General features: G+C 33.8%; 2 protein-coding genes across 16 annotated transcripts in view; one reads left to right on the forward strand and one right to left on the reverse strand.

The window, feature by feature from the left end:
* PDCD4 (programmed cell death 4) overlaps nucleotides 1–24531 on the forward strand; it is a 30526-nt gene extending 5995 nt beyond the window's left edge. Inside the window, exons 3-12 of the mRNA XM_082714313.1 lie at nucleotides 4254–4556; nucleotides 6723–6817; nucleotides 9834–9947; nucleotides 12175–12396; nucleotides 14000–14097; nucleotides 15023–15137; nucleotides 19241–19348; nucleotides 19590–19700; nucleotides 20768–20907; nucleotides 22838–24531. Coding sequence (XP_082570439.1) covers nucleotides 4254–4556; nucleotides 6723–6817; nucleotides 9834–9947; nucleotides 12175–12396; nucleotides 14000–14097; nucleotides 15023–15137; nucleotides 19241–19348; nucleotides 19590–19700; nucleotides 20768–20907; nucleotides 22838–22898 — 1367 coding nt within the window. The 3' untranslated portion in view covers nucleotides 22899–24531. The remainder of the gene's footprint in view (nucleotides 1–4253; nucleotides 4557–6722; nucleotides 6818–9833; nucleotides 9948–12174; nucleotides 12397–13999; nucleotides 14098–15022; nucleotides 15138–19240; nucleotides 19349–19589; nucleotides 19701–20767; nucleotides 20908–22837) is intronic.
* Nucleotides 1–25584, reverse strand: part of BBIP1 (BBSome interacting protein 1) — a 44019-nt gene that overhangs the window by 4781 nt on the left and 13654 nt on the right. For 9 of the 15 annotated variants that reach the window (XM_082714341.1, XM_082714343.1, XM_082714339.1 and 6 more), the window contains exon 4: nucleotides 24649–25021. In XM_082714341.1, coding sequence (XP_082570467.1) covers nucleotides 24855–25021 — 167 coding nt within the window. In that variant the 3' untranslated portion in view covers nucleotides 24649–24854. Of the gene's footprint in view, nucleotides 1–11581; nucleotides 11814–16863; nucleotides 17687–18175; nucleotides 18562–24648; nucleotides 25022–25584 lie in introns of those variants that run through there. The other 6 variants (XR_014306439.1, XR_014306438.1, XR_014306437.1 and 3 more) reach the window with 6 other exon arrangements.

The raw sequence follows: 25584 nt of genomic DNA on the forward strand, positions 1-25584 counted from the left end.
ATCTTAAGTAGGCGGAGAGGCAGGCAGAGAGAGAGGAGGAAGCAGGCTCCCTGTTGAGCAGAGAGCCCAATGCGGGGCTCTATCCCAGGACCCTGGGATCATGACCTGATCCGAAAGCAGAGGATTTACCCCACTGAACCACCTGGGTGCCCCCATATTTCATTTTTTAACACTATAATAGTATTATTTTTTCAATGACTAATTCATTGTGTACAAATTATATAGTTTTCTTTGATCTGAACAGACACTTTGAAATTGAAACCTCTTTGTTATTTTGTATTTATACACCTGATTTAAAGTGTGCTAGAAAATTATAGTTGAAAAAAATTATTGCAATAATTAATGATTATTTTGGTGCTGCTGTATACAATAGCTATGTGAATACTTGTTTTTAGGGTTATAAATGGGCATTATATCCCTGCTTCATTGAAGTGGGGTTGGTTAAGAATATATTTTAAGAATATATTTAACATATAATTGCTTCTTTTCTGTACTGCCCAGTGTGATAGCTACTAACCATGTGTGACTACTGAGCGCTGGAAATGTGACTTGTCTGAAATGAGATATACTGTAGGTGCAGATGCATCCAGATTTTGAAACTTAGGATGAATGAAATACCTCATTAAGTTTTATATTGACTACTCTGTGTTCAAAATCTATAACAGATCTTGAACAGTAGATTAAATCAAATATATTAAAATTAATTTCTCCTGTTTCTTTTTAATATGGATATTAGGAACTTTAAAATTACTTGTTTGGCTTGCGTTATATTTCTGTGAGACAGCATGACTCACAGACATGATGCCTCTGGCTAAAACTGCCTTAATATAAAGGACTGGTTCTTTAATACTTGGATGGGCCTTAAACAGACCTTTGCTATAAATTCTTCCTGAATCAAATAGTTCAAGTCAGATCAGTGTATTAATTTCAACTTCTACTTAGACCAGCTCTGGTTCTTTGGAGAAATAGGTTATTTGTTCTGACCTTCAGTTTTCTCAGGTTGTGTTAAACTGGGGTATAAATGCCCTCTCTATAGGTTTATCAGTAGGATTAAATGAGATTATAGTATATGTATGTCATGCTCGTAGCACTTACTTTGTATGTAACAAATGAAAATGTGCTAATATTGTCAATTCTGATTATGTCAGGCAGTGGACCATTAGTTGAAAATTTGAATGCTACTGTGATACTGGGAGTTACAGTGGTTACTACTGAGATGCCAGAGAATTTAGAAGGGGAATTAGTACACAGTGGAAAACAATTTTGAAGTCGCCACATTATGTACTCAGGTTTTTTATCTTTTGTATTTTGGTTTTCTTAAAGTCCGATCAGTGGTGGTTATGGAACCCTGAAACCTGAGCAAATATGGGGCACCTAGATGGCTTAGTCGGTTAAGTGGCCAACTTTTGATTTCAGCTTAGGTCATGATCTCAGGGTCCTGGGATTGAGCTCCACATTGGGCTCTCTGCTAGTGGGGAGTCTGCTTGACAATCTCTCCCCCTTTTCCATCTTGCACCCCCTACTAGTGTGTGCACTTTCTTTCTCTCAAATGAGTCTTAAAAAAAAAAAAAGACTAGGTAAATATGAACAGCAAAATACAAAATAGTTGATGGAAACATGGGTTAAAAATTTAAGGTCTAATAGATAAAATATACCTAGATATGTTCTGCTGCAGTCATACAAACATATTTGAAAGGATATTAAAATAGCTGAAACTCAGTTGTGAGAAATATATTGAAATTGAATACTTCAGTACTCCAAGTGATAGTATAAAGCATTTTATTGTAATTTGCAGTCCTTTATCATCTGGGTGAGTTTAGTGGTTTTCCGTAATTATAGAATAATGAAAGCAGTATGTTACAGGTAGATGTTTAATGTTTTCTTCAACTGCCTGCTCTTGAAATTACATCTGACTTGTCTGATCTCTGGTCTTTTTTTTTCTCCTTCCTCTTACTCTTCCGCTTTTCTCTCTTTATGATCATTCCCATGTCCTGTCTCTTTAGCTGTCACTACTCTGCTCTAGCTCTGTATTTTCTACAGTTATAATCATCAGAGATTTAATTGTGGATTTGAATCCTGGCCACAGTCCATTTTAGATAATGTAATTTTTCCATGAAACATTTCTCTCTGTAAATTTAGGATAAACAGCTTTATTATAGAGCTTTGTGAAGATAAAGCTTTGTGAAAATAAAGATAAAGACCATGTATGTAAAGTGCCTGGCACAGAACCTGGTATCTAGTAGTAACAACAATGATGGTAATGACAAAGGAAGTTGCACTCCTGCTATGACAGTTACTGCTACTAGTAGTTGTAGTGTATTTATGATGATGGTTGTGATGATGTGTCAAACTCGCCCTCTAACTTCCTTAGTCTAAAAACTTTTTAAGACTACATTTTTAAGACTACATTTCATGCTGCTTCTGTTTAAAAGCTCTTTATTTTTTGAGTGTTGCTTGCTTATTTACCCCAAAATTTTACCCTTGATCTTTTCAGTTAAAGAATAAATTATTGTAACATTTTCTTCGCTGGTCTTTATTTTATACTTTCTTTTTTTCCTAATATATTCTGTATTTCTATGCTAAACTAATCCTTTCATTACTACCTGTGATACAAACCTAAGCTCTGACCCTTTGAATGTGAGTGGTCAGCAGTTACTCTGATGACATAAACAGGAGCAAGATTATGAAGGCTCTTAAGTTACAAGGTAATGAGTTTTAAACTTTCTTTTGACCCAATGGGAACGTGGAGGCATGTTTTAGAAAATCAGTTTTCATGCAGTTTGGAGAATGGTTTGAAGATTGAAGGCACAAAGACTATTTAGGAGACTAATGATGTAATTGGACTCTACTTAATGTTTGTTTTTTGATTACCACAATGTTCTTAACTTTTAGACTTTTTGTCAAGAATTACAAAGATTTCAACACATCTCTTTCTTACAGGTTGTTTTAATAAATTTTCAGTTTCAGCATATTATCTTAAAACAAGTTAAAGCCTATACACATAGACTTGACACAGTTTAATTACATGTAGGAAATGTAAAACCATTTGAGAGATTCAGTTCTGACTTAAATTAGCCATAATGAACGAAACTGTGGCCCAAGGGGAACTAATTTCAGCAGTTTACTGACTTAAGAAGTTTTACGAGCAAAGCCAGCTGTATTCATGCCATTGATCTCCACGGACATTTGAGTTGATAGTATGATTATGCTCTGTTGGGTGCTGAGGGTACAGAGAAGTACAGATAAAGGCATGGTTCCTCTTTTGAGGCTTATGACTTACTTGGAAAAGCAAGACTACTACATAAATTAGAAATAACAAAGTGGTTTGTTTCTTACCTGGTAAATGAACTGTGTGTGGGCATTAGTAGTATTGTGGCTAGAATTGTTAGAAAAGTTTTTATGGAGGAAATAAAACTTGAGTATATCCTAAAGGATACAATGGGACCATTGGAAACTCCAAATGTGTTGCTGTCTTTCAGGGAACAATGTATAAATCTTACATAGTCTGGAAGATTGTCAGAAGGTGATATGTAATATGAGTTGTTTGGATAAGTGAATTAGAGCTTTGAGAGCAAGCTTTATCCCCCTCCCCCCAGGCTTTACATTTGAAAGCAGTGAATCCTTAGCAGTTAAGCTCAGTAATCATATGTGATCATTTATTTGTCAAATACCTTTCAGGCTCTTTGGATTAGTAATATTTCCTAAGTGTCTATAATTAATTAATGAGTTTTCTGGCAAGTTATTTAAACACTATCAGCCTTAGTTTCCTTATCTGTATTAATGATCTTTTTATGTAGTAAATAGATCTCAAACTTGTGGGTAAATGACAAAACATCCAGCACAGTGCCAGATAAATAAAAGTAGGAATTCTGTAAATATTAGTTTATCTTTCTTCTGTTCAAGATTGTTAGTATTTTCTTACTATTTCCAATTGCTTAACTCTCTTCGATCACAAAAGTCTAAAGGTTTCGTCTGTGGTTGTATATTAACATAGATTTTATTTCTAAACATAGGAGATTACGTGCTTTCATTAAACTTCGCTCATCAAAATGAACTTAGTTTACTTTCTGTGATAATGTGAAAATAATTCTGTTTTGTTGTCATTTATTAGATCAAATCATATAAATTATCAGTATGTCACTGTTACCTAAAAAATAGTAATTTCATGTGATTCAGCCTAATATAACATGATGATAACTGGTATAACATAAAGTACTTATGTAGAATTTTCTTTCTTCATTTTCCTCTTTAAGATCCTGATAATTTAAGCGACTCTCTCTTTTCTGGTGATGAAGAAAATGCTGGGACTGAAGAAATAAAAAATGAGATAAATGGAAATTGGATTTCCGCATCCTCCATTAATGAAGCTAGAATTAATGCCAAGGCAAAAAGGCGCCTGAGGAAAAACTCATCCCGGGACTCTGGCAGAGGCGATTCAGTCAGTGATAATGGAAGTGAAGCCCTTAGAAGTGGAGTAACTGTACCAACCAGTCCAAAGGGAAGGTTGCTAGATAGGCGATCCAGATCTGGCAAAGGAAGGGGACTACCAAAGAAAGGTTGGTGTATTCCAAGTACAAAGAAGCAAATAGAATACAATATGGCATGATACTTAAACTATGGTTTCCTTGTTCTAGGAATGTGAGAAATTTAAACATTGATAATGTAAGATTTTATGATTTGTATATATATTTACAAAGTAATAATCTGAGGACCATCCCACTTTTTCTTTAAGTTGAGCTTTTTTTCTGGAGGAGATTTTTCTCCTCCAGATTTCTTGAGCAGAACTTTATTATTTTCAGCAAAATACACGTGAATTTTTTGTACAGTTGTGAATTGTGCATTGTATTCTCTTTGCTTGAAAGTAGGGTCAGAAATTCATCCTACCTGGGGGACCTGGCTGGCTCAGTCAGTGGAGTATGTCACTCTTGATCTTGGAGTCATGAGTTTGAGCCCCATATGGCAGGTAGAGATTACTTAATAAATAAAAGTTAAAAATAATGCATTATATGTATTATCTAATGAATGTAATTATGCTCTTTGTTAAAAATATAGGATAAATATATATTGGATTGGTAATAAGTGAATCAGAATTTTAATGATTTCATAGATGGTTCCGAGTTCATGCGTTCTTTTGTTCGTTTCTTTCTTTCTTTCCATTCATTCATTCATTCATTCATTCATTCAATTTAATTAAAATATTTTATTTTTTAAGTAATCTCTATACCTAACATGGGGCTAAAACTTGCAACCCTGAGATCAAGAGTTGCATGCTTTACCAAGTAAGCCAGTGAGGAGCCCCCCAAGTACTCTCCCATTCTTTCTTGGATACTGGAGTGGAATGATCCTGTTTTTTGTTTTTTTTTTTCTTAAGATTATATTTATTTATTTTGAGAGAGAGAGAGCATGAGTAGAGGGAGGGGCAGAGGGAGAAAGAATCCTTGAGCAGACTCCCTGCTTATTGAGGACCTGGATGTCCCAGGACTCCAGGATCATGCCCTGACTGAAGGTAGACACTTAACCGAGGCACCCCAGTAATGGTCTATTTTTTCACTGCTATATCAGAGTAATGACTAGCAGTTGTAGATACTTAAGTATTTGTTGATGAGGAATGTTAGCTTTGGTCTGTGGTAGGATTTTGATATAATTTGAAGATTTCACAGCTTCTGAATGGTGTGAACTTCAATTTATAGCCTAGGATTCTTGTTAAATGTTTTTGTGGTCAGTCAAAAACTGTTACTTTGTTGAATGGCTTTATAACCATTGGTTACATCAAAATGAATCCTAATAATCAGATTCTGCTTTGCTCTAGTCTTGATAGAAAAAACCCTCAAAAAAATTGGTGATACTGAGGAGTTCCTTAAAAATAATGTAATGTATTAAGCATTACACAAATATTTCAGTAAGTTTTATGTAGAAAAACCACTTTGAAAGTTGGAATTGTTAAACTTGGGCTGGTTAGTTTGTAAACAGAGGTACAGAGAAATAATGATCAGTGCAGGTAATGCTTAAATAAATAATGTAATGTATTAAGCATTACACAAATATTTCAGTAAGTTTTATGTAGAAAAACCACTTTGAAAGTTGGAATTGTTAAACTTGGGCTGGTTAGTTTGTAAACAGGTACACTCTGTAAACAGAGTGCAGGTAATGCTTAAATAGCTTAGTTATTTGTAGCATATTGCCAGTTGTCAAGTATAGTTTAATGTGTACTATTCTGTTTAAAGGGTATTTGACTTTGAAACACTTAGAGTGGAAACTGTGCTTCTTTGTTAAGTAATTTCTCCCTTACTGACTTTCCTATACCACATCTTATTGGTTCAAAATACGTCTTTTTGTTTTGGTATTATGAAATGTCAAATAAAATTTAGAGCTCAGCTACATTAACACACCCCTTGGAGTCCCTGATACACATATTTTTCTGATCTTGTTTTGTTTCTGCTTTCATTTTAAAGCATCTGCCTTTTTAGTTTTAACTTTATAAGCTATTTCAACTTGATGTTTTAGAAATGGGTTGTAAAATATATAATATCTAATCACTACTGAAAAAGCAGTGATCCAAAAAAAAAAAAAATGAGGTTTAAAGTATAATTCAACTGGAAAAAAAGCTGGCATAGAAATTGAATGCAGTTTTTTAACTTATTTAATTAATATCTGAATATCTAAATTCAGTTAAAATTTATGAACTGAACTTTGTGTTTTTTCTCAATTCTAAACTTTTTCAGGTGGTGCAGGAGGCAAAGGTGTCTGGGGTACACCTGGACAGGTCTATGATGTGGAGGAGGTAGATGTGAAAGATCCTAACTATGATGATGACCAGGTATGAATGTTTTAATTTATTTTTTTAGTCTGTAAGTTTTTTGACTTCTTGTCTGTAGTTTACTCATACATTTGTCAAATTATACATTCTATATCTATACTCCGTGCCTGTCAAATCATGTATATATGATTTATAGCATGTGTGTGTGTATAGATATAAGCATAACATGTGTGTATGTATATATAAACATTAGTATCTATGTCTAAATCATACATATACTCGGTCCTTTTGGACTTTAAGGTAAATTTTGGATTAGGAAATCAAATTAACTGATGATGATATATGTGTAATTTTCATTTCATTTCTGAAATGAGTCAAAAATAGTCTTTACAGATTTAGGATGATTGAATTTAAAAAATTTTTTTTTTTTTAGGTTTTATTTATTTGAGGCAGAGTTGGGGGTGGGGGCAGAGGGAGAAGCCAATTCCCTGCTGAGCGGGGAGCCCAATGTGGTCTTGATCTCAGGCCCCTGGGATCATTACCCGAGCTAAAGGCAGATGCTTAACCAACTAAGCCACTGAGGTGCCCCAAGTTGACTGTTTTTTTAAAAAATATTTATTTGTGAGAGAGAGAGGGAGAGACTGGGAAAGGAGCAGAGGGAGAGAATCTTCAAGCAGGCTCCCTGAGTGCAGAGCCCACCATGGGACTCAAACTCAAGACCTATGAGAGCATGACCTGAGCTAAAATTGAGTCAGATGCTTAACTGACTGAGCCACTTAGGCACCCCTAAGTAGACTGTTTTTCAATAAATTCTGTTAATACAGTTTCTATAGTAATGATAATTGAGAAGAATATATATTCTTTTGAATATCATTAAAGAGTTAGTAGATATTAGGCTCCTTTTAAAATACTACTATTTAGGATGGTAACTCTGTGGTAAATTTTATTTTGGGAACATGCCTCTTTTTTCAATGTTAATAATGTAAATTTTGTTTTTCTTATGCTGTACCTTTTATTCCAATGACTTACACATTCCATAACTGGAAGCCTATATCTCCTACTCCCCTTCACCAGTCTTGCCCCTCCCCTCTGGTAACTTTCAGTTTGTTCTCTGTGTTTACAGGTCTGATTCTTTTTTATTTGTTTTTTTTTTTCGATTCCACATGAGTGAAATTATCTGGTATTTGTCTTCCTCAGTCTTATTTCACTTAGGCTCATCCATGAGAATGTAAATTTTTAATAGATTTTATAGTGAACATATGTATATTTATTTTTTAATGGAAAATTTTTAATTTATTCAAAAGTGGGATAGTGTAATGAACATGCTTGTACTCCTCTCCCAGCTTTACCAACTTCAGTAATTAATAACTCATGGTCAATCTTGTTTAATCCTGTACCTCCATTTATTTTTTCTTTTGTATCACTCTACATGCACAACGCCCCCCCCCCCGATTATTTTGAAACAAATCCTGGACATTATGACATATTTTTTAAAGTACTGTATTGCAAGAGATAGTACATGGTGATGAGAATTTTAGACAGGAAATTATCAGGGTGTATGTTATATTGTTTTTATTCCATTTGATTGTATATACTTACCTATTTTAGCTAATTGTTGGACATGGAAGTACTCCCGAGAACAGGAAAAAATGTAGGATTCAGATACTATAGAATGATTGCAAAATAATCTTAATATATGGTATTTTAAGTGTATGTTGTTAGAAACTAATCACAAGGTGCATATAACCCCTTCTGGGTGTTTTTGCAGAGGACAAAGGGATAGAAAATTGAGAGTAATCTTCCATTTTTGAAATTTTAGTTGAATATTGCTTTTCTTTAGAGATTTTTTAATTTTTTTTTAAAAATTTTTAAAAAATACTTTTATTTATTTACTTGAGAGTGAGAGAGAGAACATGAGTGGGGAGGAGAGAGGGAGAAGCAGGCTTATTGCCTGATGTGGGACTTGATCCCAGGACCCTGGCTGGGATCATGACCTGAGCCGAAAGAGAACTTGAGAGAGAACACAAGCAGGGAGATGGGGGGAACAAATTGAGAGGGAGAAGCCATCTCTCCATTGAGCAGGGAGCCAGATGCGGGGTTTGATTCCGAGGACCCCGAGGTCATGAGATCACGACCGGAGCTGAAGGTAGACACACTCAACTGACTGATCCACACAGGTACCATCGTCCATTTTTTTTTTAAAGTGAGGTTTTAATGAGAATACTAGGTATGACCTATAGGAAGCCATGTTAAAGCTTTTTGGTCAATGAAGGATTGGTTTTGTGAGAGAGATAAAAAATTAACAAAATATCAAGAGTTTGGGAGCAAGTCATATTTGCTGTGGTTAATGGTTCTAATCTCTGTTATTCATTTATTCAAACTTACAAAAGAAGAGTGACATAGATTCTGTTTTAGTATCAGTGATCAAAACATGTAACATATCTTTTTCTTGCCCTGAATGAGGGTGGAATAAAAAATTGGTTGGAGGGGCACCTGGGTGGCTCAGTGGGTTAAAGCCTCTGCCTGCGGCTCGGGTCATGATCCCAAGGTCGTGGGATCGAGCCCCCTGCTTCCCCCTCTCTCTCTGTCTGCCTCTCTGCCTACTTGTGATCTCTCTCTCTCTCTGTCAAATAGATAATAAAATCTTAAAAAAATATATATAAAAAATAAAATTGGTTGGAGTATAAAGTCAGAATACAAAATTAAAAACATAAAATTATATTTTATAGTTAATTTTTAAGTTGGAATATAAAAATATGTAATTTATATTTAAATTATAAGTCAGAATATAAAATTAAAAATACAGAATTTTAGGGGCACCTGGGTGGCTTAGTCAGTTAAATGTCCAACTCTTGATTTCGGCTCAGGTCATGATCTCACGGTTATGAGATCAGGCCTACATCAGGGTCTTGCTGGGCATGGAGCCTACTTAAGATTCCTCTCTCTGCCCCTCTCTGACCCTCCCTCCCCTCTCCCCACCCCGTGCTTGCTTACTCTCTGAAAAAAAAGAAAAATTCAGTTCTTATGAATAGTTTGTTCATTAATCTATAAACTCTTTACCTCCTTTCCCTTCTAGGAGAACTGTGTTTATGAAACTGTAGTTTTGCCTTTGGATGAAACAGCATTTGAGAAGACTTTAACACCAATCATACAGGAATATTTTGAGCATGGAGATACTAATGAAGTTGCGGTAGGTTTAAAATTACAAGTATGATTTATTTAATATAGGAAAGAAAACACTGTTAAAAGCAGAACATCAGATCCAAAATGATCTTGGATCACTGAATTAAGTTTCAGCATTTTCTTTGGTATAAATGAATTTCTAAGACATGGAGTAAAATTTCCTTAATACAGATTAGTTCTTTCCTATTTGGGATGTGATGAAGACTATATGCCATTTCTTTCCCTGAAAAATGGCACAGTAATATTTTAATAATTTTTGTAATTATACATTTTTGTAATTAAATTATATAAAATTATAATAGTTTTTAGCATCTATGGATTTTTTCAAACCTCTTCAGAGATCTTGGTTAAAAAATGTCTGATTTAGTTCTGTGTTTTGGATGTTTATTTCTATGCTCAGGATTAAGATAAAATTTATCTTTGTGTTATGTCCAAGAAAGAGAACACGGATATAAAGATTTGAATAAGAATGTATACAGAAACCAAGAGAACCAAAAGGAATCTTTCTCTTTTTTAAAAATTGCAACTCTTTAAAAGGCTTTTACATTTAGACTCTTATACTCTTATACTTCAGACTGGCTTTCTTGGTTTGTCTGATACCATGAGCTCTGATATACTTAGATTTGTAGGACTTAAATATAAAACAAATATTTGTTCAGTGCATACCATGTGAAGGAATTTGTAATAGGTGATTCCTTTATGAAGCTTAGTCAGGGAAGTGATATATATAACGTGAAGCCTTCTGTTGTAGAGGAAGAGCTTCAGTCCTGTAAGGGTAGACTATTAAAGTCCTATCTACCTAGCATGGGACTAGACGTATACTATGTATTTATTAACTGAGTAGTACTATAAGCAGAGTGTTAGGGAAACATAAAATAGAGAGTAATAGAAAAGATGATTCTGAGTTATATAAGAATGACTAGAAGCTTGACAGGGCAAGATGGTTGAAGAGTTTTCCAGAGAAAAGTATCTTATTTAAAAGCAGTGAGTTAGTGGCGTCTGGGTGGCACAGTTGTTAAGCGTCTGCCTTGGGCTCAGGTCATGAGCCCCACGTGGGGCTCCTTACTTGGTGGGAAGCCTGCTTCTCCCTCTCCCACTCCCCCTGGCTGTGTTCCCTCTCTCGCTGTGTCTGTCTCTGTCAAATAAATAAATCTTCCTTAAAAATAATAAATAAAAGCAATGAGTTGTTCAAGCACTGTCCAGGAAAGAGGAAATTCAGTGGGAAGAGACTGCTAACAAAGACACCAGTTAGGTGGCTATGAAAATAGTTTGGCACCCTTTTAGTAGTATAACATGGTTTAAGTACCCTGAGTATTTAAACCTGGCATCCTGTAAGTAAAAAGAAAGGTTCTCTAAGTAACTGAGTTAGAAGTTAGCTTGTAGGGTCAACTGACTATTTCACTTTCAACTTGGCCACTCCAGTTACGTCCTCAGTAAATACTTAATTTTGCTTTGGGTATGATGACAATACCTCCCTGAAAGGGTTGAGTCTTAAATAAGATAATAAAAACTAAAGTGGCTGTTATAATGCTTGCTACATTATATACAGTAGTTAGTATTAGCAGCTGCTATTACATTTTTAATAGGAAATTTCAACTTAATCCCAGCATTTAAAGAAATAATTCCACTTAAAAACAGTAGTTTAAGATCTCCTTTTAAACTTTATATGAACAGTATAAACTATGGTGGGAAGAGAAAACTGAGTGAAAGTAGAGTATAAACAATTTATGATAATGTAAAATGAATCTCACCAAAAATATTCATAGACGAATATTCCTGGAAATTAGGAACATCTGATAGGCTCAGTTGGAAGGGTACGTGACTCTTGATCTTGGGGTCCTCAGTTTGAGTCTCATGTTGGGTATAGAGATTACTTAAATAGAAAAAATTTAAAAAATTATAAGATGCAGGGTTAATTAATTCCTAACAACAAACTTATTTGCAATGTATAGTTTAATTGTTTTAAGTATAATTCACATTCTTCGTTCAGTGATGTTCAGATAGTAAAAGCTTGACAGAGTTAATCAATATCTAATTTTATATGCACAGAAAGATGTGTTTGTTCTAGCCTACAAAATTTGACTGCTTATCTTACTATTTCCAAAGGGGAAAAAGGTAAGGATATATGGATAAAATGTTGAATTTTTGAAACTAAAGTTATATTGAATTAAAGGCAGTGATATATACTTTTTAGTTTTTTTTGTTTTGTTTTGTTTTGTTTGTTTTTTAAATAGGAAATGCTGAGAGATTTAAATCTTGGTGAAATGAAAAGTGGAGTACCAGTGTTGGCAGTGTCCTTGGCATTGGAGGGAAAGGCTAGTCATAGAGAAATGACATCTAAGCTTCTTTCTGACCTTTGTGGGACAGTAATGAGCACAAATGATGTAGAAAAATCATTTGACAAATTATTGAAGGATCTACCTGAATTGGCATTGGATACTCCTAGAGCACCACAGGTTTGTATGACTCTTCTTTTTATTCATTCTCTCCCCCACTACACTTCCAATTATAGACATAATACATGCTCCTAGGAAATTTTAGTAGATAAAGAGGATGAAATGGCCCATATTTTTTACCACACAAAAATAACCCTCTGACATTTTAGTGTATTTTTGTCTAGCTGTTCTTCTTTTCTTTTTCTTTTTCAAATGTAGTTTTCATCATACTGTAATTTTATATCCCACTTTCCACCCATGCTCTGTATAGTTTATAGGTCATTTTGTTTTTGCTGTCTGTATATTTTCTGTTACATGTGGTTAAGCTGTTATATGAGCTGGGATTTTAAAAATATGTAGATTGTTGTAACTGAAGATTGAATTGGCTTAACTGATATTTTCTGTTCCCTTTTGTAGTTTTGTGGGTAAACAATTAGAAAATTAATGATTTATGTTTCTGTTTAGATTTTGTCCTCAAAGTCTTATACTTTTATTAGATTTAATACATGCTGATACTATAATGTGACTTTCTGGTTTGAAATTGAAAATGTGTGAAATCGTTGGTATTTACTTAAACAACTTTTAAATCAAGGTAGGAGCACTTTACTTAAATGTTAATTTAGGAATAGAGTATAGGTAGTTTAATTTCTAAATGCTTTTTCTGTTACACTTTTCTTTGACAGACAGTAGTCTTTATAAGGTATTGAGCAGTTATTCAGACGTGGACTTTTTTTTCTTTTTGTAGCAGTACTCTTATATTTAAGAAATGATTACTTAAATACATATTATGGCATTTTTGAAAAATAAATGTCAAAAGGAAGCAAGGCCGGCAAAAATAACAACTTTTAACATTTTGGTGTTAAATCTCTTTTACTTCCTATGGGTATATATCAATGTATTTTTTTTTATATCCTTGCATTTTAATGAATTACATTGTATATTCTAATTTATAAATTTGATTTTTCTTAAAACCATAAAATGTAAACGCATTTCCTAATGGCCATATAATGTACCATCTTACGTATCTATCCTTTATTCTTGGACACTAAAGTCGTTTCCAATTTTTTAAGAAATAATGCTATGAAAAGGAGTACTTTGCTGGTTCCGTCTGTGGAGCATAAGACTCTTGGTCTCAGGGTCATGAGTTCAGGCCCCCACATTGAGTGTGGAGCCTGCTTTAACAAAACAACAACAAAAATAAGTAATGCTATGAAATACTTTCAGACAGAAATTTCTACACAAAGTTTCCACCATATAATAAATTCTTTTAATCAGTTTTTGAGAACACCTAGTCCCATTTTTTTGGTTTGTTCTCTTGAATTTAGGCCATTGGCTTAACAAGTAATTTTGATGATACACTGTTTTCAGGCAGTGTGCAAAGGTGTTGGGGGATTAGAATGGAGCAATGTGCCCCTGCCCATAGTACTCATCTTGAAGGGTAAGATGTGGGAGTGTATGCTGAGCATACCTAGCAGGTGCTAAGTAGATGTCTTTGAATATTCCTATATATCTTAGATATTGACTATGTAGTTCAGCCATTCTTCATCATTTATGTGTTTAGAAATTGTGTCCTGTAAAGGTTCATTTTAGATTTTTTTATATAGATTTTTTTTTCTTATTGTAGTTGGTGGGCCAGTTTATTGCTAGAGCTGTTGGAGATGGAATTTTATGTAATACCTATATTGATAGTTACAAAGGAACTGTAGATTGTGTACAGGCTAGGTAAGTAAATTAATTTTTCTACTTAGAATTTTGAAAGGGGAAAATTCTGCAGGATTTTATTGAAATGGCATTTGAATTACTCAGACATTGCAGATCTCTGTCATTTGTGTGCATTCTCTGCTGCTAAAACAAAATTGAGATTGTTGACAGCTATAACAGGAAGAGGACAGTACTATAATGTAGAAGTTGGGGATTTTAGCTAAACCACTTAGCTACCTTTATGTCACACACCACTCTTCTCTGGGCCTCAGTTTCCTTATTTATAAAACGGAGGGATTGGACTGAGAATGTTTAAGATCTGCCCAAGTTTTCATTCAGGAATTGCATTCTGTAACTATTTAATACTCTAGTAAAATGGACAGTATTAACAAAGGAGCCCATTTTCAATTTTATTTTATATTTATTTGCTACAGCAATATTAGGAAATGTTTTTTATTCTTGTTCTTTGGTATAATTAATTTTAAGCTAAATGTAATATTTGGGAGTCATCCTGTATGATTTTTATAACTTTCTGGAAACTTCGACTTGGTCTTAGCCAGGTGTTAGGTTTTTTCAGGTGTAGGTGTTAATTTTCCTAGGACTACTCAGATCAGAGTGGAGTGGTTTCCCTGGTGGAAATGCATAGATCCATAGAGGTTAAGTTTTATGCAAAATGTTTCTCTTCAGTTAGATGAATTATTTTGTAATAAGGTTAGATTTCTTTTGACTAGAAAAGAAAAAAAGAGTATGAGAATATTAACATGAAAAGCAAATTTTCTTTTTTTTTGCTCCCAACTTTTTATTTTAAAAAGGAGTTTTTTTAAAAGACTTTTGAAATTTAGGTTTCTTTTAGGCTACGTGAAAGCTTTTAGGTCAGCCTCAATCATGTCCAAGTTGCCAAAGTTATTTATTGTTGTTATTATTATTATTATTTTTTTTTTGGTAGAGCTGCTCTGGACAAGGCTACTGTACTCCTGAGTATGTCTAAAGGTGGAAAGCGCAAAGACAGTGTGTGGGGTTCTGGAGGTGGGCAGCAGTCTGTTAATCACCTTGTTAAAGAGGTAACAACTACTGGGTATTGTCTTTAATTTAATTTACATGTATTTCTCTAGGGGAGTAAACTATACCCTCTAGCTGGTATTTTTGAAGACAAAAATTAAGTTCAGGGGCACCTGGGTGGCTCAGTGGGTTAAAGCCTCTGCCTTCGGCTCAGGTCATGATCCCAAGGTGTTGGGATCGAGCCCCGAATTGGGCTCTCTGCTCAGCAGGGAGCCTGCTTACCTTTCTCTCTCTTTCTGCCTGCCCCTCTGCCTACCTATGATCTCTGTCAAATAAATAAATAAAATCTTAGAAAAAAAAATTAAGTTCAGTCTTGAAGCTACAAATGGAAAATTGGATAACCTTTATATATTTGGCTTTATACTCTGGTGCTTTAAATTATACATGAATTATATAATTCATTATTAAATTTTTAAGGTTTCCCTAACTTAAAAATAAGACTGAGTTAAGTTAAAAGGGCTTTCATAAGAAGGCTATGTTTGAACCTCAAAGGAATGCCTGAAGTCTTATATTGGTTTTTAAAATTTTTCAAATACTGTGAATTTAGTTATTCAGTAAATAACTACATTTTTAAATGAGTGGCTTGAAACTGAATACCGTCAGATCATAAGTTATGAGTTATGAACACTAGAGTAGAACAGAGTGGTGGATTTTTCTAAGGAAGGTCACTACCTATATGCATGCTTTAAAAGTAAAAATAATTGAGATGCCAGATTTATTCTCTATGGATTTTTTTTTTTTAAGATTTTATTTATTTATTTGACACAGGGAGAGAGAGAGAGAGATCCCAAGCAGGCAGAGAGAGAGAGAGAGAGGCAGAAGCAGGCTCCCTGCTGAGCAGAAAGCCCAATGCGGGGCTCAATCCCAGGACCCTGGGATCATGACCTGGGCTGAAGGCAGAGGCTTAACCCACTGAGCCACCCAGGTGCCCCTCTATGGATCTTTTTTTTCTGGTAATAAAGTAATGTTCTATAACTGTAAGCCAGAAAAAGTATTTAATCTTACTTGCAGATGGTTAAGAAAATTAGAAGATTTATAGCTCATGTGCTTCTGATTTTTTAGTATAATCTTTTCATGTGACTATAGTTTCAGTATTTAATCTTAATGATATGTGTACCTAGTTTGGGGTTTAAGGAGCTGAAAGTACAGATTTTTGACCAGTTTGCTTTTATATATCTTAAAGTAGGCAAGTTGGGGTTTGTAATGTCATGACTGCAACATCTGCTTTTAAAAATTTTTTCAAGTTGGAAAGATTGAGCTGTAAACGCAGTCAAGATACCAAAACATTTTGACAAGAAAATGACATAAAAGGCATCTAAGTGGGAGAGGAAGAAGTAAAACTATCTCTATTCCCAGATGACATGATCTATATCTATATACAGGAAATCTGAATGAATCTATAAAAAAACAAAAAACCAACTGTCAACTAATAAATGAATTCAGCAGGGTTGTAGGGTATAAGATCAATATACAGTATTCAGTTCTAGTTCTGTACACTAGCAATGAATGATATGAAGTGAAATTAGGAAACAATTGCTTTCACAATAGAATAAAAATATTAATATACTTAGGAATAAATTTAACAAGAGAAGTATTATTCTTATATACCAACAATTATAAAACATTGTTGCAATAAATTAAGACCTAAATAAATAAAAAGCTATCCAGATAACCTATATTTATGGATTGAAAGATGTAAGATTGTTAAGATGGTAATACTGAGGGCACCTGGCTTTCTCATTTGGAGGAACTTGCAATTCTTGATCTCAGGGTTGTGAGTCTGAGCCTCATGTTGGGGTAGAGATTACTTTAAAAAAAAAAAAAAGATGGTAATACTACCCTAAAATCATTATTTTGAGAAACTGTCAAACTATTTTATATGAATTATCTCAAGCAAAAAACAGTCAAGATAAAAACCAAAGTAAAACTGCCAATATGAGTTTCAGGATTGCATTATTTAGATATTCATTTATTTTTACCTGGAAGGATGAGTTGGACAAAGAGGACTTTTAGAAATGTATACACATGTTTATAATTTATCATTCTCAAAAAAATGCATTGAACATAATGGGAAACATTTAAATACTTAAAGTTGCATAACAAAGTTACAAAACTCTAAATGATACAATCTATTAAATATATTAATTTACATTTATAAAGTAAAAACACTTCAAATGCCATGCTTTAAATAATTACTTTTCTAAAGCAGGATAATAGGAATTATTCATTAGGATGTATTCTGTTGATCAAATTTTACTTGACCTTTCATGAAAGTACATTACAGAAGTTGCAGTCAAAGATACTTAAATGAGATTATTTAATTCAGTCAGTCAATATTCATTGATTGTGTACTAGGTGCAAAAGTGATTTTAAAAGGCAGTGTATAGGGAAGAACATTCTTGTTGAAGTTCTTTTGCTGGAAAACTTTTCCTCCTTCTCTCTGGAGTCATAGAGATTTATTTAAACAAGAAAGTCAAGTCTTGCTGCTTTAGCTACAACTAGAAGCTGAATTACTGATGAATGTTTTAGATAATTGGTTTCAAATCTTTAGCTGTAGAGAAAAGAGAGAGTATGTACATTTTGCTCCGTCTCGTAAAGCTCTATTATCATCACTTATTTTTTGGCTGCCAGTGCACTACTAAGGTCATCCTGAGGGAAGTGAAAGTTTGCGATAGTTCATTAAAAATCCTATCTTGAGACTTTCAGTCAGTGCCCTCTAGTGGTCTTTAACATCCCTTGTTTTACAGTGAACATTGAAGCATTATGGTCCCAACTCAGGCCATGTACATCTTGAGTCTATTCCTAGATCTCAGTGATTATTAAGCACACTAAAGTACTGCATTTTCTTTATAATTATGAACTACTTAAAAATTGAGGGTGTATTTTTTGTGTGTGTGAATAAGTCATACTTTTAATTTTCAGAAGTGAAAATGACAAGGGGCTACTTGCCTTTGGAAAAGGCATTAAAGAATATTGGGGTAATAAGCTTTCGGTCTCATAGAGACAGTAATAAGACTCAGTTATCACACAGCTCTCAAAGTCCAATTAAATAATATGTTTTTAAGTAAAACAACAAAACAAAATAAAACAGAGTTACACAGAATCCACGAGGTGTTATTTGAAGAAGAAAAAGGAAAATCTGGGAATTCACATACTGAGAGTGCTCTATTGAAATCAAAGAAGCCCAAATCCCAAGGCAGGGTATCCAAGGTAAAATCAGTCTGCTCCCAACCATCCGAGGAAAAGAGACGGTGCAACTGCTACCTTGTATGAATAGCCATTTCTGGGATTCCTTTTCCTCTTTCCCATCTGCTGGCTGAATGGAAAGGACTACATTTCGGCAAGATACAGGCTTGAGAAAACCAACTTCATTTCTAGTAAAACGTGTTTCACTGCCACCAAAATTCTTACAAGTTATGTTGGGTGCTGGAAAACAAGGAACATGAGCTGTGTAGTTTGTACAGTAAACTGGTACTTGTGTAGCATCATTTAGTTTTGGATCTTTATTAATACATTATTATTCCAGTTTGAGGTTCTTGCACTTAAGTGTCTCCTCCATACTGGTGGTGGCGATGGCGGCAGCTCTCCAAGGTCCTGTGGTGACTGGTGACTGACATGAACCACAGGACACATAGGAGCCAGGTGGCCACGGTTTTTGGAGCAGCTGGCCCAGAGGACCAGGTGGCTGCCATCAGGGGTTTACTTTTTAATTATTAAAAAAAATTTGTCATGATAGTGTTGTTTTGAGTCTATATGTTCTTACACAGCTATTTGTGACCTGCTTTGAGAATAAGTAAATCCTATAGACAAAAAGCACAGATTTTTTTTTTCTTAAATTAGGAATTCTAGGGGCACCTCTTGGTTGCTCAGTCAGTTAAGCATCAGACTCTTGGTTTTGGCTCAGGTCCTGCTCTGGCAGTTGTGTGATGGAGCCCCACCTCGGGCTCCGTGCTTGATTGGTGTGGAGTCTGCTTCAGAATCTTCATCTCTCTCCCTCCCCCTCTGCGCACACATGTGTGCTCTCTCTAAAAATGAATGAATAAAATCTTTAAGAAGTAAATAAAAACTAAGAATTCTAACATATCTCAATTTTTAAATTTAATAGATTGATATGCTGCTGAAAGAGTATTTACTCTCTGGAGACATATCTGAAGCTGAACATTGCCTTAAGGAACTGGAAGTACCTCATTTTCACCACGAGCTTGTATATGAAGTAAGATTACTTTGACATTCCACAGAGAATTATTAAGTGTTCCTTTTTGCACTATAGTGACTTAATGCTTCTTTAATAGCATATCTTTTTTTCTAAATTTTAATATTAAGGGAGTAAGTTGTTTTTAATTTCTTATAGTGATTATAATTACATGTCAGACAAAAGGAATCTGATATATTTTAGGAGCAGTTTCTTTATATGAATTAATGACCAAAGATTCATTCATTCATTCAATTTTTAGGCCATTGTAATGGTTTTAGAGTCAACTGGAGAAAGTACATTTAAGATGATTTTGGATTTATTAAAATCTCTTTGGAAATCTTCTACCATTACTCTGGACCAAATGAAAAGAGTAAGTATAACATTATTTTGCATAATTTTTAGGCTTAAATATATAATACTTTAAATGTGTAATGATTGAATAAAGATTATGAATTGTCAATGAAATTTTCTTTCACATATGTTTAATAATACTATGCCTGTAGTTGTTTTTTTTGTTTTGTTTTTTTAAATGGTTGTGATTATGTTTGACCCGTTGTAGCCATTTCTTGAAAGTATCTCTTTAGTGGGTTTTTTAAAGATGCGATTGTTCTTACTCAAGAGTTCTACTTTTTTTTTTTTTTTTTAAGATTTTATTTATTTATTTGTCAGAGACAGAGGGAGAGAGAGCGAGCGAGCACAGGCAGACAGAGAAAGGCAGGCAGAGGCAGAGGGAGAAGCAGGCTCCCTGCCGAGCAAGGAGCCTGATGTGGGACTCGATCCCAGGACCCTAGGATCATGGCCCGAGCTGAAGGCAGCTGCTTAACCAACTGAGCCACCCAGGCGTCCCAAGAGTTCTACTTTTAAGATATGAGAAGTTCTGTTTTATATCTAGAAACAACATGAACATGATCTTTTAACAAATACACTTTCATTTATTCCTATTTAAAATAGTGAAGTTCTTACTTACCTTGTATTTTTTCTAAAAAATATTTTATTTATTTATTTGACAGAAATGCAGTGAGAGAGGGAACACAGGCAGGGGCAGAGGGAGAGGAAGAAGCAGGCTTCCTGCCTGTGTGGGGCTCTCAATCCCAGGACCCTGGGATCACGACCTGAGCCCAATGCAGATGCTTAATGACTGAGTCACCCAGGCGCCCCTTGCCTCGTATTTTTAAAAAGTAATAAATGTATATAGAGAAGTAGATGAAGAAATGTGTCCAGTGTCTGATATCTGCCTAAACTCTCTTGAGAGAACAATTTTAGAGAAAACATTCTATAACAAACATACCTGCTGTCTGTACTTTCCAAGGATCAGATCTGATTTCAGTCTAATTTTGTGAAGAGTTAAGGCCTTAAATGTAGCTTGATGACAGTGATAGGTTGTATGGCATTATGTATTTCATATGGGCTAACATTCTATATATAATTTTGTTTTAGGGTTATGAGAGAATTTACAATGAAATTCCAGACATTAATCTGGATGTTCCACATTCATACTCTGTGCTTGAGCGATTTGTAGAAGAATGTTTTCAGGCTGGAATAATTTCCAAACAACTCAGAGATCTTTGTCCTTCAAGGTACTTTATTACTTCTTTCACATAAGATACTGGCTAAGTGCTTGGAAGGCTTAGCTAATTTTCTGTCATTCCAGAAGAATTCTGGAATTCTGTCAGAAAAATAACATCTCCCCTAAAGCTACTTAGGAGTGAAAATCATCTGTTTTGAGTTTATGGAAAAATGGGCAAAACTTATTTTGCCCCCTTGTAAATCTATACATGCCTACTTCATGAAGCCCTTGTTCACTGGAAGGAATCTAACTTTGTGTAGTAGTTCTGTGTACGAGGCTGTGTTCTATGTACTTGAAATATTATTTTAGAGTAGATATTAACACCAGTTAGATAAGAAAATTGAGGTTTAAGAAAGTGTGTGGTATACTTTTCCTAAAGTCACACATTAATAGAGGCCAAGGATGAATCTAGACCTTCCCTGGCTCAAAGATTTAGGCTCATTCCTGTACTCCATGTTGCTTCCTTTTTCTCCTTCATGGAATGGAGAATTAAGTCTAATTGAATCTTACCTCATTGGAAAGTGGATGTGTGTGATTCTTTGGAGATAATATATTTGTACTACTGGGATCTAACTCTTTAGGAGTTGATGAGTTTTTTTGTGGTTAAAATAAAGCTTATAATGAAGATTATAAATAGGTCTAAATGTTAGTAATAGATAAATTTGTGTATGTCTGCTTTATATAAATTTTAAGTCTTCATAATTTTTAATCTGAAAAAATTGCAAAGCTTTGTCTATTTTTATTGAAGTCAATTGTGAGAAATCTCAGAAAAAATAGTTGCTGGTACTCTCTCTCTGGAAAGTTTAAAAGCTATGGATAGAGGAGGAGGAAGATAGGGTTTAATGACTTTGATTAAAAAAAAGTTTGAAAATACAGATCTCTAAAAATATATATATAGACCTTTGCTTGGTGATGGCATCACTCATGTGCAAGTGGTATACATGAGTAAATACTGACAACTTTGGTAAGGGTTCTTACTTACTACTTTGTTCCCCATCTCAGTCTCCTAATATTATAGTCTGAAGCCTTTATATTCAGGAAAATGTAGCTGATTTCTACTTAGACTTAATATGAAAAGGCACTAGCTTTTAAAATTTTTCAGCCTCTGTTCAGAAACCTAACTGGTCATTTCTCTTGTGACTTTACTCTCAAGGATCAGTTGAGGAGATACCTAAAAGTACTTTGTTTGCCATTGAAGTGACTTTTTATCCTCTACCCATTAGCTTATTTGGGTGAAGTACACATTTGTGTGAGGTCTTGAGTGCTTGTGCATGTTAGAGAAAGAGGGCTAATCCTGAGCAAACTCTGTTTCCACTTACTGCTTTAGGCTGCTGGTCAACTATTCCTCCTGGGTTGAAGCAAGGTGTCTTGAGTTTGAAATAGTAGGAATTCCAAATGGAGCATAGACTGGAATTAATTGGATTCTGATTTGGTTTTCCATGTACAGGTTATGGCTTTTCTACATTTGAGAAGAAACTTAAAAAACTTTTAAGAAATGGACATTTTCATAGGTTGTGTAGCTCTAGTTTACATAATTCCAAATTATGTTAGTGTTTCTTTGGCTCATTGTTCAGTTTTCAAATAATACTAATAACGTAGTAGGAGTAAATATTAAAATTCTAAATAGCATGTTTGCTTTATATTTTAACATATCAACATGACTCCATTTGGACAATGAACTTACTTCAATAATTAAGCTTTTATTTAACTAAAAACTGCTTAGATTAGCAGTTCATTTGATTTGTTATATCCTAAGGTATACAGTAGGGAAAGTGTCTTTCTCAAAGGAATTAGAAGTGTGCTCACTTTTTTTTTTTAAATTTTTAAAGAGTAAAACCCTTCAAAACCTAATGACTAGCCAAAAGACCCAAGGCTTTTTTGATTTTGATCTATAGTCAGAATTGGTATCTATTTTCATGTTTGTGTTCTTTTCATTACAGGGGCAGAAAACGTTTTGTAAGTGAAGGAGACGGAGGTCGTCTTAAACCAGAGAGCTACTGAATATAAGAACTCTTACAGTCTTAGATGTTATTAAAAAAATATAAATATATCTGAATTGTAAGAGTTGTTAGCACAGGTTTTTTGTTGTTTTATTATTATTATTTTTTTTTTTGAAGCACTTGTTTTGGGTACAAGGCATTTCTGAAATTTTATAAACTTAAAATTTAAAGGGGAATTTTTAAGGAAGTGTTTTCCTTTTTATCTTTTCTTCTTTCTTTTCTTTTCTTTTTTTTTTTTTTTTTGAGGGTGTAAAGGAGGGACAGAAGAGTAACCACTTCTTAAGTGGAATATTCTCATAAGCTACCTTTTGTAAGTGCCATGTTTATGACCTAATCATTCCAAGTTTTGCATTGATGTCTGACTGCCACTCCTTTCTTTCAAGGACAGTGTTTTTGTAGTAAAATCACTGGTTTATACAAAGCTTTATTTAGGGGGTGAAGTTAAGCTGCTAAAACCCCATGTTGACTGCTGCTGTTGGAATACTATGCTTTGGGAGTAAAAAAAAAAGTTATTTCTTTGTCTGAAAGAACTTTAAGAAAATGAGTTAGTCATAAGACTTATTCATTTTTCCAGGGAACATATTGATTGGTCTTAAAGACTAGACAGTTAAATAAATGGTGGCTGGAACATCTATTTTTCTACAAAACTGGAAAAATGAACCCGGTTCTAAAAGAATGTATGACAAAATAAAACATGTGAAGCAGTGTTGATTCTTTATTGGGAGTACCTATATCTTAGGTCTTTTTAAAAACTTATTTTACACAGCAAATTTTAAATCCTATAAGAGAGTGTATTTGAACCTAGTGCATTTAACTTTGTTCTTTGCAAACTTTTAAATCAAAAGTATAATAGTAAATTCTTTAAATACTATCTGTGGAAAAGCATACATACTTGGTTTTTTTATCTTCTTTAAAGCCCAATGAAATTTCTAAAATATAATACCTTCATCATCCTTAAGTTCTGTTACCAGTGTTTGTGTTATAAAAAATTATTCTTCAGAAACTCAGAAATTTTTACATTTATCCAGTGTCTAAGAAGATAGTAGCTACCAATAAATAATAGTTCTCTAAAGAATGATCACATTTCTGACCTCTTTTGCAGAGCAAAACTCAGCAAGGCCTCAAGGTCTGTGCTAATTTAAATTGTCTATTATTGATTGTAGCAACCAGCCAAGAATTATATTCAGATTTACAAATACATTCTTAGGAATACACCCATTATAGTTAAGGCAGTCTTTTAGCACTAAAACCCCAAATTTAATGTTCATATTTATCTCATGGGCTCTTTCAAGTCCATATATTTTTTTCTATTTTTAGGGTTTTAATTGTGTTTGATACCTGGATGAATAAAGGTAGCACGGTAATTTAGTCCTTAAAGTCAGTATCATTAAAAGCTCAGGGGACTACTTTATAAGTGAAGGTTTCTTAAAAATCAGATTTAAGAAATACAGTTTTGTCATTGCCAGGAGGACCAGTTGATCAGGCAAAATAGCCTTAAATATGAAACACAAAATTCATAAACAAGTTCTAAAATTAGATGATGATGTAAAAGCACCAAAAACGTTTTGTACGAGATTAGAATGTATCTTTAATTCAGTTTTTAATAAACATGTAAAGATTACCTGAATATAAAAGTTTCACTTAGTCACTTGTACCTATGAATGTTATCTGTAAGACTCACAGTCATAAGAATAGTGAAACCGTAATTTATAGTTCTAAAAACTTGGTTAAAAGAAAAAAAAACTATAAAATTTGGGTTCAGTTTTTTAATTGCTCATGTTCAGTACAAACCAGAGGGTCTAAATTCACAAGTTTCGTTAGTCTTGGGTATTTTTATTTTATAAGCACTATCAATTTTATTAAACACATCATCTTTAGCATACAGATGCAAATTATTATTTAGCTATTGTTAATACTATATGCTGTAGAATATCCTGTAGAAGTGCTAAGTTACCATTCAGTGAGTTATTTGCTGCTGTTCCTTCTCTGCCACTTCTTGTTGGCGAATTGTATCCTGGGCTGCTTGCTGCATTTTCTCCAGTTTTTCCAGAGTCAGAGATTTTAAGGGCAAAAGTTTAGGTTTACACAGCACCATTGTGGTTATATCTTCCACTGACAACTGCCCTAAGTTTAAAAAAGAAATGATTTAGTGAGATGACCCAGTTGTATGGTGGTTTGGATTGGCAGCTAGAATGAGCATCTAACGACTTAATCCATTGTCAGTGAAAACTCTTGTTTTAGTTATTTCAAATATATCAACATTTAATTCTAGGGAGTTTATAAGGATGACATTTTAAACTTTCTACCTAACATTCTAAGTTACCTATGAGACATACAACATTTTGTATCAGATGTTTAATTTGCAAAAAGATTTGGGAGAAATACATAGTGCATATGAATACTTACATAGTAAAAGCATGGTATTAATATTAATATTTGTTAATATATAACATATAAGCATACACATATATAATTAATATGAATATTCAAATATTAATATAAATGTTTAAATTACGCCATCAGCATTTAACAGTTGCTTGACTTAGGTTTCTTTTCCACCACTTTCAGACCTTATTTAACATTAGTGAATTACACTTTTTTTTTTTTTCACTGACAATTTCATGTTTTTATCTGCAAATCTGAGTACAACTGGATTTCTAGGTCTAAGAAACAGTGCTTCATTTGTC

This window comes from Mustela nivalis (genome assembly GCF_964662115.1).
Source record: "Mustela nivalis genome assembly, chromosome: 2".
Classification (NCBI taxonomy): domain Eukaryota; kingdom Metazoa; phylum Chordata; class Mammalia; order Carnivora; family Mustelidae; genus Mustela; species Mustela nivalis.